Source organism: Coregonus clupeaformis, unplaced genomic scaffold, assembly GCF_020615455.1.
Source record: "Coregonus clupeaformis isolate EN_2021a unplaced genomic scaffold, ASM2061545v1 scaf0702, whole genome shotgun sequence".
NCBI classification, from domain to species: domain Eukaryota; kingdom Metazoa; phylum Chordata; class Actinopteri; order Salmoniformes; family Salmonidae; genus Coregonus; species Coregonus clupeaformis.
Genome location: NW_025534157.1, coordinates 224,035 through 243,657, shown reverse-complemented (window position 1 = coordinate 243,657; position 19,623 = coordinate 224,035). Strand labels below are relative to the sequence as shown.

General features: G+C 47.3%; 1 protein-coding gene across 1 annotated transcript in view; it reads left to right on the top strand.

Annotated features, from left to right (window-relative positions):
• The first annotated feature begins 2,761 nt into the window (after positions 1 to 2,761).
• Positions 2,762 to 19,623, top strand: part of LOC121575388 (lysine-specific demethylase phf2) — a 199,830-nt gene continuing 182,968 nt past the window's right edge. The window contains exon 1 of the mRNA XM_045216399.1: positions 2,762 to 3,259. Within this exon, the coding sequence (XP_045072334.1) occupies positions 3,162 to 3,259 (98 nt within the window). The 5' untranslated portion in view covers positions 2,762 to 3,161. The remainder of the gene's footprint in view (positions 3,260 to 19,623) is intronic.

The window sequence follows — 19,623 nt, the reverse complement described above, 5'->3', positions numbered from 1 at the left end:
TATGGCAGTAGTCTAGTGTGAGGGGTTATGGCAGTAGTCTAGTGTGAGGGGTTTATGGCAGGAGAAACAGTGTTGCAGTAGTCTAGCGTGAGGGGTTATGGCAGTAGTCTAGCGTGAGGGGTTATGGCAGGGGAAACAGTCTAGCAGTAGTCTAGTGTGAGGGGTTATGTCAGGGGAAACAGTGTTGCAGTAGTCTAGCGTGAGGGGTTATGGCAGTAGTCTAGTGTGTGGGGTTATGGCAGTAGTCTAGTGTGAGGGGTTATGGCAGTAGTCTAGTGTGAGGGGTTATGGCAGTAGTCTAGTGTGAGGGGTTATGGCAGTAGTCTAGTGTGAGGGATATGGCAGTAGTCTAGTGTGAGGGGTTATGGCAGTAGTCTAGTGTGTGGGGTTATGGCAGGGGAAACAGTGTTGCAGTAGTCTAGTGTGAGGGGTTATGGCAGTAGTCTAGTGTGAGGGTTGTGGCAGTAGTCTAGTGTGAGGGGTTATGGCAGTAGTCTAGTGTGAGGGGGTTATGGCAGTGGCGTAGTCTAGTGTGAGGGTTTATGGCAGTAGTCTAGTGTGAGGGGTTATGGCAGTAGTCTAGTGTGAGGGGTTATGGCAGTAGTCTAGTGTGAGGGGTTATGGCAGTAGTCTAGTGTGAGGGGTTATGGCAGTAGTCTAGTGTGAGGGGTTATGGCAGTAGTCTAGTGTGTGGGGTTATGTCAGGGGAAACAGTGTTGCAGTAGTCTAGTGTGAGGGGTTATGGCAGTAGTCTAGTGTGAGGGGTTATGGCAGTAGTCTAGTGTGAGGGTTTATGGCAGTAGTCTAGTGTGAGGGGTTATGGCAGGGGAAACAGTGTTGCAGTAGTCTAGTGTGAGGGGTTATGTCAGGGGAAAACAGTGTTGCAGTAGTCTAGTGTGAGGGGTTATGGCAGTAGTCTAATGTGAGGGGTTATGGCAGTAGTCTAGTGTGAGGGGTTATGGCAGTAGTCTAGTGTGAGGGGTTATGGCAGTAGTCTAGTGTGAGGGGTTATGGCAGTAGTCTAGTGTGAGGGTTATGGCAGTAGTCTAGTGTGAGGGTTATGGCAGTAGTCTAGTGTGAGGGGTTATGGCAGTAGTCTAGTGTGAGGGGTTATGGCAGTAGTCTAGTGTGAGGGGTTATGGCAGTAGTCTAGTGTGAGGGGTTATGGCAGTAGTCTAGTGTGAGGGGGTTATGGCAGTAGTCTAGTGTGAGGGGTTATGGCAGTAGTCTAGTGTGAGGGGTTATGGCAGTAGTCTAGTGTGAGGGTTATGGCAGTAGTCTAGTGTGAGGGGTTATGGCAGGGGAAACAGTGTGGCAGTAGTCTAGTGTGAGGGGTTATGGCAGGGGAAACAGTGTTGCAGTAGTCTAGTGTGAGGGGTTATGGCAGTAGTCTAGTGTGAGGGGTTATGGCAGTAGTCTAGTGTGAGGGGTTATGGCAGTAGTCTAGTGTGAGGGGTTATGGCAGTAGTCTAGTGTGAGGGGTTATGGCAGTAGTCTAGCGTGAGGGGTTATGGCAGGGGAAACAGTCTAGCAGTAGTCTAGTGTGAGGGTTATGTCAGGGGAAACAGTGTTGCAGTAGTCTAGCGTGAGGGGTTATGGCAGTAGTCTAGTGTGAGGGGTTATGGCAGTAGTCTAGTGTGGGGTTATGGCAGTAGTCTAGTGTGAGGGGTTATGGCAGTAGTCTAGTGTGAGGGGTTATGGCAGTAGTCTAGTGTGAGGGGTTATGGCAGTAGTCTAGTGTGAGGGGTTATGGCAGTAGTCTAGTGTGTGGGGTTATGGCAGGGGGAAACAGTGTTGCAGTAGTCTAGTGTGAGGGGTTATGGCAGTAGTCTAGTGTGAGGGGTTATGGCAGTAGTCTAGTGTGAGGGGTTATGGCAGTAGTCTAGTGTGAGGGGTTATGGCAGTAGTCTAGTGTAGGGGTTATGGCAGTAGTCTAGTGTGAGGGTTTGGCAGTAGTCTAGTGTGAGGGGTTATGGCAGTAGTCTAGTGTGAGGGGTTATGGCAGTAGTCTAGTGTGTGGGGTTATGGCAGGTGTTGCTGTAGTCTAGTGTGAGGGGTTTTTGCAGTAGTCTAGTGTGAGGGGTTATGGCAGTAGTCTAGTGTGAGGGGTTATGGCAGTAGTCTAGTGTGAGGGGTTATGGCAGGGGAAACAGTGTTGCAGTAGTCTAGTGTGAGGGGTTATGGCAGGGGAAACAGTGTAGCAGTAGTCTAGTGTGAGGGGTTATGGCAGGGGAAACAGTGTTTTAGTGGTCTAGTGTGAGGGGTTATGGCAGTAGTCTAGTGCATTTCTACTTTGTGGGGGGTTAAGTGCCTTGATCAAGGGCACAATGGCAGGAGATGGTTGGTCTGCATGGGATCAGACACAGCAGCCTTCCAGTGTCAATAATGCTTACTTTTAGGCTATAACAATAGTCATGAAAATGTGGTAAAGTCGTGTATAATCAGGAGGTCTCTATAGCATAATGTCATTTTTGAATTTCAGTGAACATAGTCTAATGGACGGACTTGGAAAAAGACAGCTCCTGCACTGCTTTCATCTCAAGTCAAGCACTGAGTAGATGTGATATTCATTTTGATTAAATAATATAATGTTAATAAATATAACAGATTGATATGATAAAGAGAAATGTAGGTAATATAATATTTTAATCATAACTGTTGGCGTCATCTCATCATCATGTCTCGCGGTGATACGGACACAATCTGTATTTGATCAGGTAAAGAATCGGTTAATTGGTCGATTCCGGTTGCTCTATTTCTACCGACAACCAACGGTTTGGAACTTCCCGGGATCCCCGCTGAAACGGCTGCCCCGTTAATGACATTCATTCATCTGATGCGAGCCATCGAGGACGAACGCTGACGTAACAGATGTTACAATGCAACAAGGATACATTTTATCTACGAGCTGCTGGATACTACAGGCACCAGGGGGAAGGAAAACAATGAAGCACTTCAGGAACATGCTCGACCTCTGCGCTAAATCAGCACGATAACCAACTCAATGCAACATCAGCGGATGATGGACTTTTGGATTTAATTTCATGTCCAGCGGAACTGGCTATCTTCGGCTTGTGGAAGATCTTCATATTACATTTTGTTGCAGTGGAGTTCCTGCTCCGGCTCTCCCTCCTATCCAACGTTGTTGTCAATGATCTAACATGGCGACTGTACCAGTATATTGCATCTGCAGATTACCGTACGACGTTACCCAGTTTATGATCGAATGTGATGCATGCAAGGACTGGTTTCACGGAAGGTAATTGTTTGAATCTATTGGGTTGTTTTATTTTGTCCGTCCACGTTGTATTTTGTAGGGTAATCTTTGCGTTTGACAGTTAACGTTGCACATTCTTTTGTCGACATCTGAATTGCCACAAGAGCAGACCGCTTGAAGAAGGCGGAGTTAAAAATAGATGACTCGGTTGTGACAATTTTGTTAATAGCACAAAAATATTTTTGTCAACGATATAGTCATTTAATTATGAAGGTGTGTTTGGATGATTTAGTTGTATTTTCATAAAGGTTTTCCAGTTGTATCATGTGTGGCTACAGTAGCATTGTTGTGGCGAGGCAGGACAGCAGAACAGTGGGTTCTACACCGGACCGGACAGCAGAACAGTGGGTTCTACACCGGACCGCAGAACAGTAGAACAGTGGGTTCTACACCAGACAGTAGCGAGGGTACAGCTTTCAATCTACATCCTTTTTAGCTTGTCCCGCCGTTAAACCAGATCGTACAATCGTCCTTTATTCGTGTGTTTATTCTTTAATGCTTTGGTGATGTTAAAAAAAGCCTTTAGAAAATGACGAGCCCAGCTCCCCTCTGACAGTCGTAGCTGACCATAGCCCGGTGCCCTCCAGCCAGGCACTTTGAATAACTGCCCGTTGATAGACATTTCAGTGCTGGGTTGCTGTCTAGATTTTCACTGTAAAATGCTTGAAGATTTTGACAGCATGTGTATTTGAAACCATTCTATTCGCTCAAATGTGTCACCAAGCGCTGGTCATCAGTTTAGCCCGTCGATAATAATGGAAGTCTGCCACGTCTTTTGCTTTATTTAAATGTTGTTCCGATGTCCTTTGTACGTTTAATGGCCCAATGCAAGACAATCATCCGTCACTGGTTGATCACTTTCTTTTTCGATCACTTATTGCAAACAGGCGTTTCAAATCAGAAGAAGATATTTACGCGCGTTAACATTAACCCTTTGGTGCTAGGCTGGCTACAATGTATTATGCTGCCTGCTACAATGTATCATTCAGTATTATGCTGCCTGCTACAATGTATCATCAGCTGAACGCTGGTAACAAATCTATCTCAAATCATCGATGCCAGATGAGCGATGCGTTATTATTAGTGTGAATATCACGAAACCTGGCCGATACGAGAAATATTAAAAGCAATGCAGGTCTAGCAGTAATCTCTGCTGTGATATTGTGTTTATGGGATGCTCGCAGTCTGCGTTCCAATTCATCCCAAAGGTGTTCGATGGGGTTGAGGTCAGGGCTCTGTGCAGGTCAGTCAAGTTCTTCCACACCGATCTCGACAAACAATTTCTGTATGGACCTCGCTTTGTGCACAGGGGCATTGCCCAAACTGTTGCCACAAAGTTGGCAGCACAGAATTGTCTAGAATGTCATTGTATGCTGTAGCTTTAAGATTTCCCTTCACTGGAACTAAGGGGCCTAGCCCGAACCATGAAAAACAGCCCCAGACCATTATTCCTCCTCCACCAAACTTTACAGTTGGCACTACTTATTCGGACAGGTAGCGTTCTCCTGACATCCGCCAAACCCAGATTCGTCTGTTGGACTGCCAGATGGTGAAGCGCGATTCATCACTCCAGAGAACACGTTTCCACTGCTCCAGAGTCCAATGGCGGCGAGCTTTACACCACTCCAGCCGACGCTTGGCATTGCGCATGGTGATCTAAGGCTTTTCATGATGCTCCTGACGAACAGTTCTTGTGCTGATGTTGCTTCCAGAGGCAGTTTGGAACTTGGTAGTGAGTGTTGCAACCGAGGACAGACGATTTTTACGTGCTTCAGCACTCGGCGGTCCCGTTCTGTGAGCTTGTGTGGCCTACCACTTCGCAGCTGAGCCGTTGCTCCTAGATGTTTCCACTTCACAACAGCACTTACAGTTGAAATCTGAAGAACTGACTTGTTGGAAAGGTGGCATCCAATGACGGTGCCACGTTGAATGTAACTGAGCTCTTCTCTGTCCCTCTCCCCTGCTGTCTCTGCCCCTCTCCCCTGCTGTCCCTCTCCCCTGCTGTCTCTGCCCCTCTCCCCTTGCTGTCTCTGCCCCTCTCCCTTGCTGTCTCTGCCCCTCTCCCCTGCTGTCTCTGCCCCTCTCCCCTGCTGTCTCTGCCCCTCTCCCCTGCTGTCTCTGTCCCTCTCCCCTGCTGTCTCTGTCCCTCTCCCCTGCTGTCTCTGCCCCTCTCCCCTGCTGTCCCTCTCCCCTGCTGTCCCTCTCCCCTGCTGTCCCTCTCCCGTGCTGTCCCTCTCCCCTGCTGTCTCTGCCCCTCTCCCCTGCTGTCTCTGTCCCGCTCCCCTGCTGTCTCTGTCCCGCTCCCCTGCTGTCTCTGCCCCTCTCCCTTGCTGTCTCTGCCCCTCTCCCCTTGCTGTCTCTGCCCTCTCCCCTGCTGTCTCTGCCCCTCTCCCCTGCTGTCTCTGTCCCTCTCCCCTGCTGTCTCTGCCCTCTCCCCTGCTGTCTCTGCCCCTCTCCCCTGCTGTCTCTGCCCCTCTCCCCTGCTGTCTCTGCCCCTCTCCCCTGCTGTCTCTGTCCCTCTCCCCTGCTGTCTCTGTCCCTCTCCCCTGCTGTCTCTGTCCCTCTCCCCCTGCTGTCTCTGCCCTCTCCCCTGCTGTCTCTGCCCCTCTCCCCTGCTGTCTCTGCCCCTCTCCCCTGCTGTCTCTGCCCCTCTCCCCTGCTGTCTCTGCCCCTGTCCCCTGCTGTCTCTGTCTCTGTCCCCTGCTGTCTCTGTCCCTCTCCCCTGCTGTCTCTGTCCCTCTCCCCTGCTGTCTCTGTCCCTCTCCCCTGCTGTCTCTGTCCCTCTCCCCTGCTGTCTCTGTCCCTCTCCCCTGCTGTCTCTGTCCCCTCTCCCTGCTGTCTCTGCCCCTCTCCCCTGCTGTCTCTGCCCCTCTCCCCTGCTGTCTCTGCCCCTCTCCCCTGCTGTCTCTGCCCTCTCCCCCTGCTGTCTCTGCCCCTCTCCCCTGCTGTCTCTGCCCCTCTCCCCTGCTGTCTCTGCCCCTCTCCCCTGCTGTCTCTGCCCCTCTCCCTGCTGTCTCTGCCCCTCTCCCCTGCTGTCTCTGTCCCTCTCCCCTGCTGTCTCTGTCCCTCTCCCCTGCTGTCTCTGCCCCTCTCCCCTGCTGTCCCTCTCCCCTGCTGTCTCTGTCCCTCTCCCCTGCTGTCCCTCTCCCCTGCTGTCTCTGTCCCTCTCCCCTGCTGTCTCTGCCCCTCTCCCCTGCTGTCCCTCTCCCCTGCTGTCTCTGTCCCTCTCCCCTGCTGTCTCTGCCCCTCTCCCCTGCTGTCTCTGCCCCTCTCCCCTGCTGTCTCTGTCCCTCTCCCCTGCTGTCTCTGTCCCTCTCCCCTGCTGTCTCTGCCCCTCTCCCCTGCTGTCCCTCTCCCCTGCTGTCTCTGCCCCTCTCCCCTGCTGTCTCTGTCCCTCTCCCCTGCTGTCCCTCTCCCCTGCTGTCTCTGTCCCTCTCCCCTGCTGTCCCTCTCCCCTGCTGTCTCTGCCCCTCTCCCCTGCTGTCTCTGTCCCTCTCCCCTGCTGTCCCTCTCCCCTGCTGTCTCTGCCCCTCTCCCCTGCTGTCTCTGTCCCTCTCCCCCTGCTGTCCCTCTCCCCTGCTGTCTCTGCCCCTCTCCCCCTGCTGTCTCTGTCCCTCTCCCCCTGCTGCCCCTCTCCCCTGCTGTCTCTGCCCCTCTCCCCTGCTGTCTCTGTCCCTCTCCCCTGCTGCCCCTCTCCCCTGCTGTCTCTGCCCCTCTCCCCTGCTGTCTCTGTCCCTCTCCCCTGCTGTCCCTCTCCCCTGCTCTCTGCCCCTCTCCCCTGCTGTCTCTGTCCCTCTCCCCTGCTGTCCCTCTCCCCTGCTGTCTCTGTCCCTCTCCCCTGCTGTCTCTGTCCCTCTCCCCTGCTGTCCCTCTCCCCTGCTGTCTCTGCCCCTCTCCCCTGCTGTCTCTGCCCCTCTCCCCTGCTGTCTCTGTCCCTCTCCCCTGCTGTCTCTGTCTCTCTCCCCTGCTGTCTCTGTCCCTCTCCCCTGCTGTCTCTGCCCCTCTCCCCTGCTGTCTCTGTCCCTCTCCCCTGCTGTCCCTCTCCCCTGCTGTCTCTGTCCCTCTCCCCTGCTGTCTCTGCCCCTCTCCCCTGCTGTCCCTCTCCCCTGCTGTCTCTGTCCCTCTCCCCTGCTGTCCCTCTCCCCTGCTGTCTCTGCCCCTCTCCCCTGCTGTCTCTGCCCCTCTCCCCTGCTGTCTCTGTCCCTCTCCCCTGCTGTCCCTCTCCCCTGCTCATGAGCTGCAGTTTGTCAGTGTAGAGACGGGCTACTGTAGGGACGGGCTACTGTAGGGACGGGCTACTGTAGAGACGGGCTACTGTAGAGACGGGCTACTGTAGAGACGGGCTACTGTAGGGACGGGCTACTGTAGGGACGGGCTACTGTAGGGACGGGCTACTGTAGAGACGGGCTACTGTAGAGACGGGCTACTGTAGAGACGGGGCTACTGTAGAGACGGGCTACTGTAGGGAGCGGGCTACTGTAGGGACGGGCTACTGTAGGGACGGGCTACTGTAGGGACGGGCTACTGTAGAGACGGGCTACTGTAGGGACGGGCTACTGTAGAGACGGGCTACTGTAGGGGACGGGCTACTGTAGAGACGGGCTACTGTAGAGACGGGCTACTGTAGGGACGGGCTACTGTAGGGACGGGCTACTGTAGAGACGGGCTACTGTAGAGACGGGCTACTGTAGAGACGGGCTACTGTAGAGACGGGCTACTGTAGAGACGGGCTACTGTAGAGACGGGCTACTGTAGGGACGGGCTACTGTAGAGACGGGCTACTGTAGAGACGGGCTACTGTAGAGACGGGCTACTGTAGAGACGGGCTACTGTAGAAACGGGCTACTGAAGAGACGGGCTACTCTAGAGACGGGCTACTGAAGAGACGGGCTACTGTACAAACGGGCTACGACGGGCTACTGAAGAGACGGGCTACTCTAGGGTCTGCTAGATCTCAGTAACATTGCATCATTATGCTCTGTCATTATAGCGATGACATTTGGAGCTTGTCAGTGTTATTGTCTTGTCAGATATCAGTAGCTTGTTGCTTGTTTCTAGCCTAAATATAACTACAGTTCTGACCCTGGAAGTGTTTCAGTGTACGGCCAGGCTAGCTAGTCTAGTTTCTGTGTTCTGTCTGTTTGGCTGAACTCAGTAACATTGCATCATAATGTTCTGTCTGTTTGGCTGAACTCAGTAACATTGCATCATAATGTTCTGTCATAGTAATGACGTAATGCTGTTATTAACATGATTTAGCGCTTGTCACTGCATGTAAAGCTGCTCTGAACCATGCCTGTCAGATCTGTATTGGTATTTATTAGGGATCCCCATTAGCTGTTGCCAAGGAAGAAGCTACTCTTCCTGGGGTCCAAACACATTAAGGCACTTCCGTTACATATGAAACAGTCCATCATATAACATTATTACACCACTACATATCTACAATACAACATGTATAATACCACCATACAACAATATTACAATGTACAGTTGTGGTCAAAAGTTTTGAGAATGACACAAATACTAATTTTCACAAAGTCTGCTGCCTCAGTTTTGATGATGGCAATTTGCATATACTCCAGAATGTCATGAAGAGTGATCAGATGAATTGCAATTAATTGCAAAGTCCCTCTTTGCCATGAAAATGAACTTTATCCCCAAAAAACATTTCCACTGCATTTCAGCCCTGCCACAAAAGGACCAGCTGCCATCATGTCAGTGATTCTCTCGTTAACACAGGTGAGAGTGTTGACGAGGACAAGGCTGGAGATCACTCTGTCATGCTGATTGAGTTAGAATAACAGATTGGAAGCTTTAAAAGGAGGGTGGTGCTTGAAATCATTGTTCTTCCTCTGTTAACCATGGTTACCTGCAAGGAAACACGTGCCGTCATCATTGCTTTGCACAAAAAGGCATTCACAGGCAAGGATATTGCTGCTAGTAAGATTGCACCTAAATCAACCATTTATCGGATCATCAAGAACTTCAAGGAGAGAGGTTCAGTTGTTGTGAAGAAGGCGTCAGGGTGCCCAAGAAAGTCCAGCAAGCGCCAGGACCGTCTCCTAAAGTTGATTCAGCTGCGGGATCGGGGCACCACCAGTGCAGAGGTTGCTCAGGAATGGCAGCAGGCAGGTGTGAGTGCATCTGCACGCACAGTGAGGCAAAGACTTTTGGAGGATGGCCTGGTGTCAAGAAGGGCAGCAAAGAAGCTACTTATCTCCAGGAAAAACATCAGGGACAGACTGATATTCTGCAAAAGGTACAGGGATTGGATTGCTGAGGACTGGGGTAAAGTAATTTTCTCTGATGAATCCCCTTTCCGATTGTTTGGGGCATCCGGAAAACACCTTGTCCGGAGAAGACAAGGTGAGCGCCATCATCAGTCCTGTGTCATGCCAACAGTAAAGCATCCTGAGACCATTCATGTATGGGGTTGCTTCTTAGCCAAGGGAGTGGGCTCACTCACAATTTTGCCTAAGAACACAGCCATGAATAAAGAATGGTACCAACATATCCTTCGAGAGCAATTTCTCCCAACCATCCAAGAACAGTTTGGTGACGACCAATGCCTTTTCCAGCATGATGGAGCACCTTGCCATAAGGCAAAAGTGATAACTAAGTGGCTCTGGGAACAAAACATCGACATTTTGGGTCCATGGCCAGGAAACTCCCCAGACCTTAATCCCATTGAGAACTTGTGGTCGATCCTCAAGAGGCGGGTGGACAAACAATAACCCACAAATTCTGACAAACTCCAAGCATTGATTATGCAAGAATGGGCTGCCATCAGTTAGGATGTGGCCCAGAAGTTAATTGACAGCATGCCAGGGCGGATTGCAGAGGTCTTGAAAAAGAAGGGTCAACACTGCAAATATTGACTCTTTGCATAAACTTAATGTAATTGTCAATAAAGCCTTTTGACACTTATGGAATGCTTGTAAGAATACTTCAGTATACCATAGTAACATCTGACAAAAATATCTCATAACACTGAAGCAGCGAACTTTGTGAAGACCAATACTTGTCATTCTCATAACTTTTGACCACGGCTGTACGTGTGTATCTCCCCGCTGTTCCATTTTTACATGTTTTTAAAATCAGATTCTACTGCTTGCGTACATTTTACATTTTAGTCATTTAGCAGACGCTCTTATCCAGAGCGACTTACAGGAGCAATTAGGTGCAATTAAGTGCCTTGCTCAAGGGCACCGACAGATTTTTCACCTAGTCGGCTCGGGGATTAGAACCAGCGACCTTTCGGTTAATGGCACAATGCTCTTAACCACTAAGCTACCTGCTGCCTAAGCTACCCGCATCAGTTACTTGATGTGGAATAGAGTTCCATGTAGTCATGGCTCTATGTAGTACTGTGCGCCTCCCATAGTCTGTTCTGGACTTGGGGACTGTGAAGAGACCTCTGTGGGGTATGCATTGGTGTCTGAGCTGTGTGCTAGTAGTTTAAACAGACAGCTCTCTACCTTCAGCTTGTCAACACTTCTTACAAAAAGATGAAGTCAATCTCTCCTCTACTTTGAGCCATGAGAGATTGACATGCATATCATTAAAGTTAGCTCCCCGTGTACTCTTTGAGGCCGTGCTGCCCTGTTCTGAGCCAATTGCTTTTTTCCTAGTCCAGGTACAGGAGTACAGGAAATGCTTCCGACCGTTCTATGACAACTGCTGGTCCAGGTGTGACAAAACTAGGGTCTGTAGGACCTGCCTTGTTGATAGTGCTGTTAAGAAGGTAGAGCAGCGCTTTATTATGGACAGACTTCTCCCCATCTTAGCTACTGTTGTATCAACATGTTTTGACCATGACAGTTTACAATCCAGGGTTACTCCAAGCAGTTTAGTCACCTCAACTTGCTCAATTTCCACATTTTATTTATTACAAGATTTAGTTGAGGTTTACGGTTTAGTGAATGATTTGTCCCAAATACAATGCTTTTAGTTTTATAAATATTTAGGACTAATTTATTCCTTGCCACCCATTCTGAAACTAATTGCAGCTCTTTGTTAAGTGTTGCAGTCATTTCAGTCACTGTAGTAGCTGACGTGTATAGTGTTGAGTCATCCACATACATAGACACACTGGCTTTACTCAAAGCCAGTGGCATGTCGTTAGTAAAGATTGAAAAAAGTAAGGGGCCTAAACAGCTACCCTGGGGAATTCCTGATTTTACCTGGATTATGTTGGAGAGGCTTCCATTAAAGAACACCCTCTGTGTTCTGTTAGACAGGTAACTCTTTATCCACAATATAGCAGGGGGTGTAAAGCCATAACACATACGTTTTTCCAGCAGAAGACTAAAATCGATAATGTCAAAGCCGCACTGAAGTCTAACAAAACAGCTCCCACAATCTTTTTATCATCAATTTCTCTCAGCCAATCATCAGTCATTTGTGTAAGTACTGTGCTTGTTGAATGTCTTTCCTATACGTGTGCTGAACGTCTGTTGTCAATTTGTTTACTGTAAAATAGCATTGTATCTGGTCAAACACCATTTTTTCCAACAGTTTACTAAGGGTTGGTAACAGGCTGATTGGTCGGCTTTACTATTCTTAGGTAACAGAATGACTTTTGCTTCCCTCCAGGCCTGAGGGCACACACTTTCTAGTAGGCTTAAATTGAAGATATGGCAAATAGGAGTGGCAATATCGTGCTTTATCCTCATATAATCAATTCAAAATACAATCTTTCTTTCATTTTGTAGATATTCTTGGATGTCACTCATGCATAAGTTTGCTAATCTTGCCAACTAAAAAAATCATTAAAGTAGTTGGCAACATCAGTGGGTTTTGTGATGAATGAGTCATTTGATTCATTGAATGCTGGAGCCAAGTTTCCCTTTTTGCCCAAAATGTCATTTAAGGTGCTCCAAAGCTTTTTACGTTCATCTTTGTTTCATAGTATAGTTTCTTCTTTTTATTCAGTTTAGTCACATGATTTATCAATTTGCAGTATGTTTTCTAATCGGTTGTACAGCCAGACTAATTTGCCAAACCTTTTGCCTCATCCCTCTCAACTATACAATTTTTTATTTCCTCATCAATCCAAGGGGATTTAACCATTTTTATAGTCATTTTCTTAATGGGGTGCATGCTTATTAGTAACTGGAATAAGCAATTTCATAAATGTGTCAAGTGCAGTGTCTGGTTGCTCCTCATTACACACCACAGTCCAGGAAATATTATTTACATCAACAACATAAGAATCACTACAAAACTTATTGTATGACCTCCTATACACTATATTAGGCCCAGCCTTTGGAACTTTGGTTTTCCTAGATATGGCTACTATATTGTGATCACTACATCCAATGGATTTGGACACTGCTTTAAAGCAAATTTCTGCAGCATTAGTAAAGATGTGATCAATGCATGTTGATGATTTCATTCCTGTGCTGTTTGTAACTACCCTGGTAGGTTGACTGATAACCTGAACCAGGTTGCAGGCACTGGTTACAGTTTTAATATTTTTCTTAATTGGGCAGCTTGATGAAAGCCAGCCAATATTTAAATCACCCAGAAAATATACCTCTCCGTTGATACATTATCAAGCATTTCATACACATTATCCAGATACTGACTGTTAGCACTTGGTGGTCTATAGCAGCTTCCCACCAGAATTGGCTTTAGGTGAGGCAGGTGAACCTGTAGCCATATTACCACCAGAATGGGCTTTAGGTGAGGCAGGTGAACCTGTAGCCATATTACTTCAACAGTATTTAACATGAGATCCTCTCTAAGCTTTACAGGAATGTGGTTCTGAATATAGCCCACAACACCACCCCAATTGGCATTTCTGTATTTTCTGTAGATGTTATAACTATGTATTGCTACCACTGTATCATCAAAATTATTATCTAAGTGAGTTTCAGAGATAGTCAGAATATGAATGTCATCCGTTACAAGCAAGTTATTGACTTCATGAACCTTGTTTCTTAGGCTACATATGTTAACGTGGGCTATTTCTAGGACTTTTCTGGGATGCTTGATTGCTTTACTGGGAAGCTTAGCAGAAGTGGACTTGCTCATGTTATTTATATTGGAGCTGATAGTGCAGGGTGAGCTGCACACAGTGGACTTCCTACTAGGGCACACCACCTCAGTGCTAACAGTATAACTCTGGTTCATAGGCACATGATTACTGCATACAGTAGCTGTAGGATCAACAGAGGTATTCAGGGCAGTTAGGGGGACATAAATTAAGTTACTTACATTGTCTGCCAACGCCCCTGGGATAATGTACATTTGATACTGGTCTTGGGTCATTGATAAGTCATAGTCTCAACGCAGCCTTGAAATGCGTGGACAGGAGCCAAGATGATTTTGATGGACTCCATCATTCCTGTAGAGTATCTTCTGTTTCCAGAAGGTGTCCAAGTCATCTATAGAAGTGATTCCAGCAGAGCTACAGTAATCTATTAGCCAGATGTGTAATGCCAGTAGCCTGCTGAATCTTTCACACCTGCGGCCCAACGATGGTACTGGACCTGAAATAATTGGTCGCTTTTTGGAATCTTTCAGTGCTAGAATCAGTTCTTTAAAATCCATTTTCAGAAGTTCCGAGCTAGCCCTCCTGATGTCGTTTGACCCCACATGGACTATGACAGCGTCAGCTCCCAGCAGTTGTCATAGAACGGTCTGAAGCAGCCTTGTCATTTCCTGTACTCGTACTCCTGGGTTGCCCCAGCTCTTACAATAGAGCTGCCGATGATTTATTTTTATTTTATTTCACCTTTATTTAACCAGGTAAGCCAGTTGAGAACAAGTTCTCATTTACAACTGCGACCTGGCCAAGATAAAGCAAAGCAGCGCGATAAAAAAACAACAACACAGAGTTTCATATGGGGTAAAACAAAACAAGTCAAAAATACAACAGAAAATATATATACAGTGTGTGCAAATGTAGCAAGTTATGGAGGTAAGGCAATAAATAGGCCATAGTGCAAAATAATTACAATTAGTATTAACACTGGAATGATAGATGTGCAAGAGATGATGTGCAAATGGAGATACTGGGATGCAAATGAGCAAAATAAATAACAATATAGGGATGAGGTAGTTGGGTGGGCTAATTTCAGATGGGCTGTGTACAGGTGCAGTGATCGTTAAGGTGCTCTGACAACTGATGCTTAAGGTTAGTGAGGGAGATAAGTCTCCAGCTTCAGAGATTTTTGCAGTTTGTTCCAGTCATTGGCAGCAGAGAACTGGAAGGAATGGCGGCCAAAGGAGGTGTTGGCTTTGGGGATGACCAGTGAGATATACCTGCTGGAGCGCATACTACGGGTGGGTGTTGCTATGGTGACCAATGAGCTAAGATAAGGCGGGGATTTGCCTAGCAGTGATTTATAGATGGCCTGGAGCCAGTGGGTTTGGCGACGAATATGTAGTGAGGACCAGCCTACAAGAGCGTACAGGTCACAGTGGAGGGTAGTGTATGGGGCTTTGGAGACAAAACGGATGGCACTGTGATAGACTACATCCAATTTGCTGAGTAGAGTGTTGGAGGCTCTTTTGTAAATGACATCGCCGAAGTCAAGGATCGGTAGGATAGTCAGTTTTAGGAGGGCATGTTTGGCAGCATGGAGGCTTTGTTGCGAAATAGGAAACCGATTCTAGATTTGACTTTGGATTGGTGATTCTTAATATGAGTCTGGAAGGAGAGTTTACAGTCTAACCAGACACCTAGGTATTTGTAGTTGTCCACATACTCTAGGTCAGACCCGTCGAGAGTAGTGATTCTAGTCGGGTGGGCGGGTGCCAGCAGCGTTCGATTGAAGAGCATGCATTTAGTTTTACTAGTGTTTAAGAGCAGTTGGAGGCTACTGCTGTGTTGTATGGCATTGAAGCTCGTTTGGAGGTTTGTTAACACAGTGTCCAATGAAGGGCCAGATGTATACAAAATGGTGTCGTCTGCGTAGAGGTGGATCTGAGAGTCACCAGCAGCAAGAGCGACATCGTTGATATACACAGAGAAAAGAGTCGGCCCAAGAATTGAACCCTGTGGCACCCCCATAGAGACTGCCATAGGTCCAGACAACAGGCCCTCCGATTTGACACGCTGAACTCTATCTGAGAAGTAGTTGGTGAACCAGGCGAGGCAGTCATTCGAGAAACCAAGTCTATTTAGTCTGCCAATAAGAATGCGGTGGTTGACAGAGTCGAAAGCCTTGGCCAGGTCGATGAAGACGGCTGCACAGTACTGTCTATTATCAATCGCGGTTATAATATCGTTTAGGACCTTGAGCGTGGCAGAAGTGCACCCATGACCAGCTCGGAAACCGGATTGCATAGCGGAAAAGGTACGGTGGGATTCGAAATGGTCGGTGATCTGTTTGTTAACTTGGCTTTCAAAAACTTTCGAAAGGCAGGGCAGGATGGATATAGGTCTGTAACAGTTTGGATCTAGAGTGTCACCCCCTTTGAAGAGGGGGATGACCGTGGCAGCTTTCCAATCTTTGGGGATCTCAGACGTTACGAAAGAGAGGTTGAACAGGTTAGTAATAGGGGTTGCGACAATTTCGGCGGCTAGTTTTAGAAAGAAAGGGTCCAGATTGTCTAGCCCAGATGATTTGTAGGGGTCCATATTTTGCAGCTCTTTCAGAACACCAGCTGTCTGAATTTGGGTGAAAGGGAAGCGGGGGTGGGGCATGGGCAAGTAGCAGGGCAGGGTGCAGAGCTGGTGGCCAGGGTAGTGGTAGCCAGGTGGAAAGCATGGCCAGCCGTAGCAAAATGCTTGTTGAAATTTTTGATTATCGTAGATTTATCGGTAGTGACAGTGTTTCCTAGCCTCAGTGCAATGGGCAGCTGGGAGGAAGTGCTCTTATTCTCTATGGACTTTACAGTGTCCCAAAACTTTTTGGAGTTAGTGCTACAGGATGCAAATTTCTGTTTGAAAAAGTTAGCCTTTGCTTTCCTAACTGATTGTGTATATTGGTTTCTGGTCTGTTTGAAACATGTAGGTATTACAGACTCGGTCAGGGAGCGGTTGAAAATGTCAGTGAAGACACTTGCCAGTTAGTCAGCGCATGCTCTGAGTTCAGGTCCTGGTAATCCGTCTGGCTCCACGGCCTTGTGAATGTTGACCTGGTTAAAGGTCTTGCTCACTTCGGCTACGGAGAGCGTGATCACACAGTCGTCCGGAACAGCTGCTTTAGTGTTGCTTGCCTCGAAGCGAGCATAAAAGGCATTTAGCCCATCTGCCAGGCTCGCGTCACTGGGCAGCTCGCGTCTGGGTTTCCCTTTGGAGTTTTCATGCCCTGCCACATCCGACGTGCGTCAGAGCCGGTGTAGTAGGATTCAATCTTAATCCTTTATTTGCGCCGGTTTGATGGTTCGTAGCGGGATTAGTGTCCTGCTCCTTGAAAGCGGCAGCTCTAGCCTTTAGCTCGGTGATGATGTTGCCTGTAATCCATGGCTTCTGGTTGGGATATTTACGTCGTCGATGCACTTATTGATGAAGCCGGTGACTGAGGTGGTATACTCAATGCCATTGGCTGAATCCCAGAACATATTCCAGTCTGTGCTAGCAAAACAGTCCTGTAGCGTAGCATCCGCGTCATCTGACCACTTCCGTATTGAGTCACTGGTACTTTTTGTCCCCTCTGGTTGCACATGTGACATGCTGGTGGAAATGATGTAAAACAGATTTTAAGTTTGCCTGCATTAAAGTCCCCTGCCACTAGTAGTGCCGCTTCAGGATGAGCGTTTTCTGTTTGCTTATGGCCTTATACAGCTCGTTGAGTGCGGTATTAGTGCCAGCATCGGTTTGTGGTGGTAAATAGTTGGCTACGAAAAATATAGATGAAAACTCTCTTGGTAAATAGTGTGGTCTGCAGCTTATCATGCGGTACTCTACCTCAGGCGAGCAATACCTCGAGACTTCCTTAATATTAGACATCGCGCCCCAGCTGTTATTGACAAATAGACAAACACCAGCCCCTCATCTTACCAGACGTAGCTGTTCTGTCCTGCCGATGCACGGAAAACCCATCCAACTGTATATTATCCGTGTCGTCGTTCAGCCACGACTCAGTGAAACATAAGATATTACAGTTTTTAATGTCCCGTTGGTAGGATAGTCTCAAACGGAGCACATCAAGTTTATTCTCCAGTGATTGCCCGTTGGCCAATTGAAAGGATGTTAGAGGTGGGTTACCCACTTGCACACGGATCTGCGCCCCCTGATCTCCGTCTTTTCTTCATGCGAATGACGGGGATTTGCGCCTTGTCCGGGGGAAACAGTATATCCTTCGCGTCAGACTCATTAAAGAAAATATGTTCTTCCAGTTCGAGGTGAGTAATCGCTGTTCTCATATCCAGAAGCTATTTTCATTCATAAGAGACGGTAGCAGCAACATTATGTACAAAATAAGTTACAAACAATGCAAAAAAAACACACAAAATAGCACAAATTGGTTAGGAGCCCGTAAAACGGCAGCCATCCCCTCTGGCTCCATTATCATGGCTGTATAGATACAGACTCTACCATATACAGTACCAGTCAAAAGTTTGGACACACCTACTCATTCAAGGGTTTTTCTTTATTTTTACAGTTTTTTTTACAAGGTAGAATAATAGTGAAGACATCAAAACTATGAAATAACACATATGGAATCATGTAGTAACCAAAAAAGTGTTAAACAAATCTAAATATATTTTATATTTGAGATTCTTCAAATAGCCACCATTTGCCTTGATAACAGCTTTGCACACTCTTGGCATTCTCTCAACCAGCTTCACCTGGAATGCTTTTCCAACAGTCTTGAAGGAGTTCCCACATATGCTGAGCACTTGTTGGCTGCTTTTCCTTCACTCTGCAGTCCAACTCATCCCAAACCATCTCAATTGGGTTGAAGTCGGGGGATTGTGGAGGCCAGATCATCTGATGCAGCACTCCATCACTCTCCTTCTTGGTCAAATAGCCCTTACACAGCCTGGAGGTGTGTTGGGTCATTGTCCTGTTGAAAAACAAATGATAGTCCCACTAAGTGCAAACCAGATGGGATGGTGTATCGCTGCAGAATGCTTATGGTAGCCATGCTGGTTAAGTGTGCCTTGAATTCTAAATAAACCACAGACAGTGTCACCAGCAAAGCACCCCCACACCATAACACCTCCTCTCCCATGCTTTACGGTGGGAAATACACATGCAGAGATAATCCATTCACCCACACCACGTCTCACAAAGACACGGCGGTTGGAACCAAAAATCTAAAATTTGGACTCCAGACCAAAGGACACATTTCCACCGGTCTAATGTCCATTGCTCGTGTTTCTTGGCCCAAGCAGGTCTCTTCTTCTTATTGGTGGCCTTTAGTAGTGGTTTCTTTGCAGCAATTCGACCATGAAGGCCTAGTTCACGCAGTCTCCTCTGAACAGTTGATGTTGAGATGTGTCTGTTACTTGAACTCTGTGAAGCATTTATTTGGGCTGCAATTTCTGAGGCTGGTAACTCTAATGAACTTATCCTCTGCAGCAGAGGTAACTCTGGGTCTTCCTTTCCTGTGGCAGTCCTCATGAGAGCCAGTTTCATTATAGTGCTTGATGGTTTTTGCGTCTGCACTTGAAGAAACCCAGCGTCGTCCGGGGTTGGCCGATGTAGGCCGTCATTGTAAATAAGAATTTGTTCTAAACTGACTTGGCTAGTTAAATAAAGGTAAAATAAAAATAAAAACTTTATGTTTTACTTATTGACTCACCTTCATGTCTTAAAGTAATGATGAACTGTCGTTTCTCTTTGCTTATTTGAGCTGTTCTTGCCATAATATGGATTTGGTCTTTTACCAAATAGGGCCATCTTCTGTATACAACCCCTACCTTGTCACAACACAACTGATTGGCTCAAACGCATTAAATTCCACAAATTAATTTTTAAGAAGGCACACCTGTTAATTGAAATGCATTCCAGGTGACTACCTCATGAAGCTGGTTGAGAGAATGCCAAGAGTGTGCAAAGCTGTCATCAAGGCAAAGGGTGTCTATTTGAAGAATCTCAAATATAAAATAAATGTTGATTTATTTAACACATTTTTGGGTACTACATGATTCCATATGTGTTATTTCATTGTTTTGATGTCTTCACTATTATTCTACAATATAGAAAATAGTAAAAATAAAGAAAAACCCTTGAATGAGTAGGCGTGTCCAAACTTTGGACTGGTAGCCAGGAGAACGCTAGCTGCCCGAATGCATAGTGCCAACTGTAAAGTCTGGTGGAGGAATAATGTTCTGGGGTTGTTTTTCATGGTTTGGGCTAGGCCCCTTAGTTCCAGTGAAGGGAAATCTTAACGCTACAGTATACAATGACATTCTAGACGATTATGTGCTTCCAACTT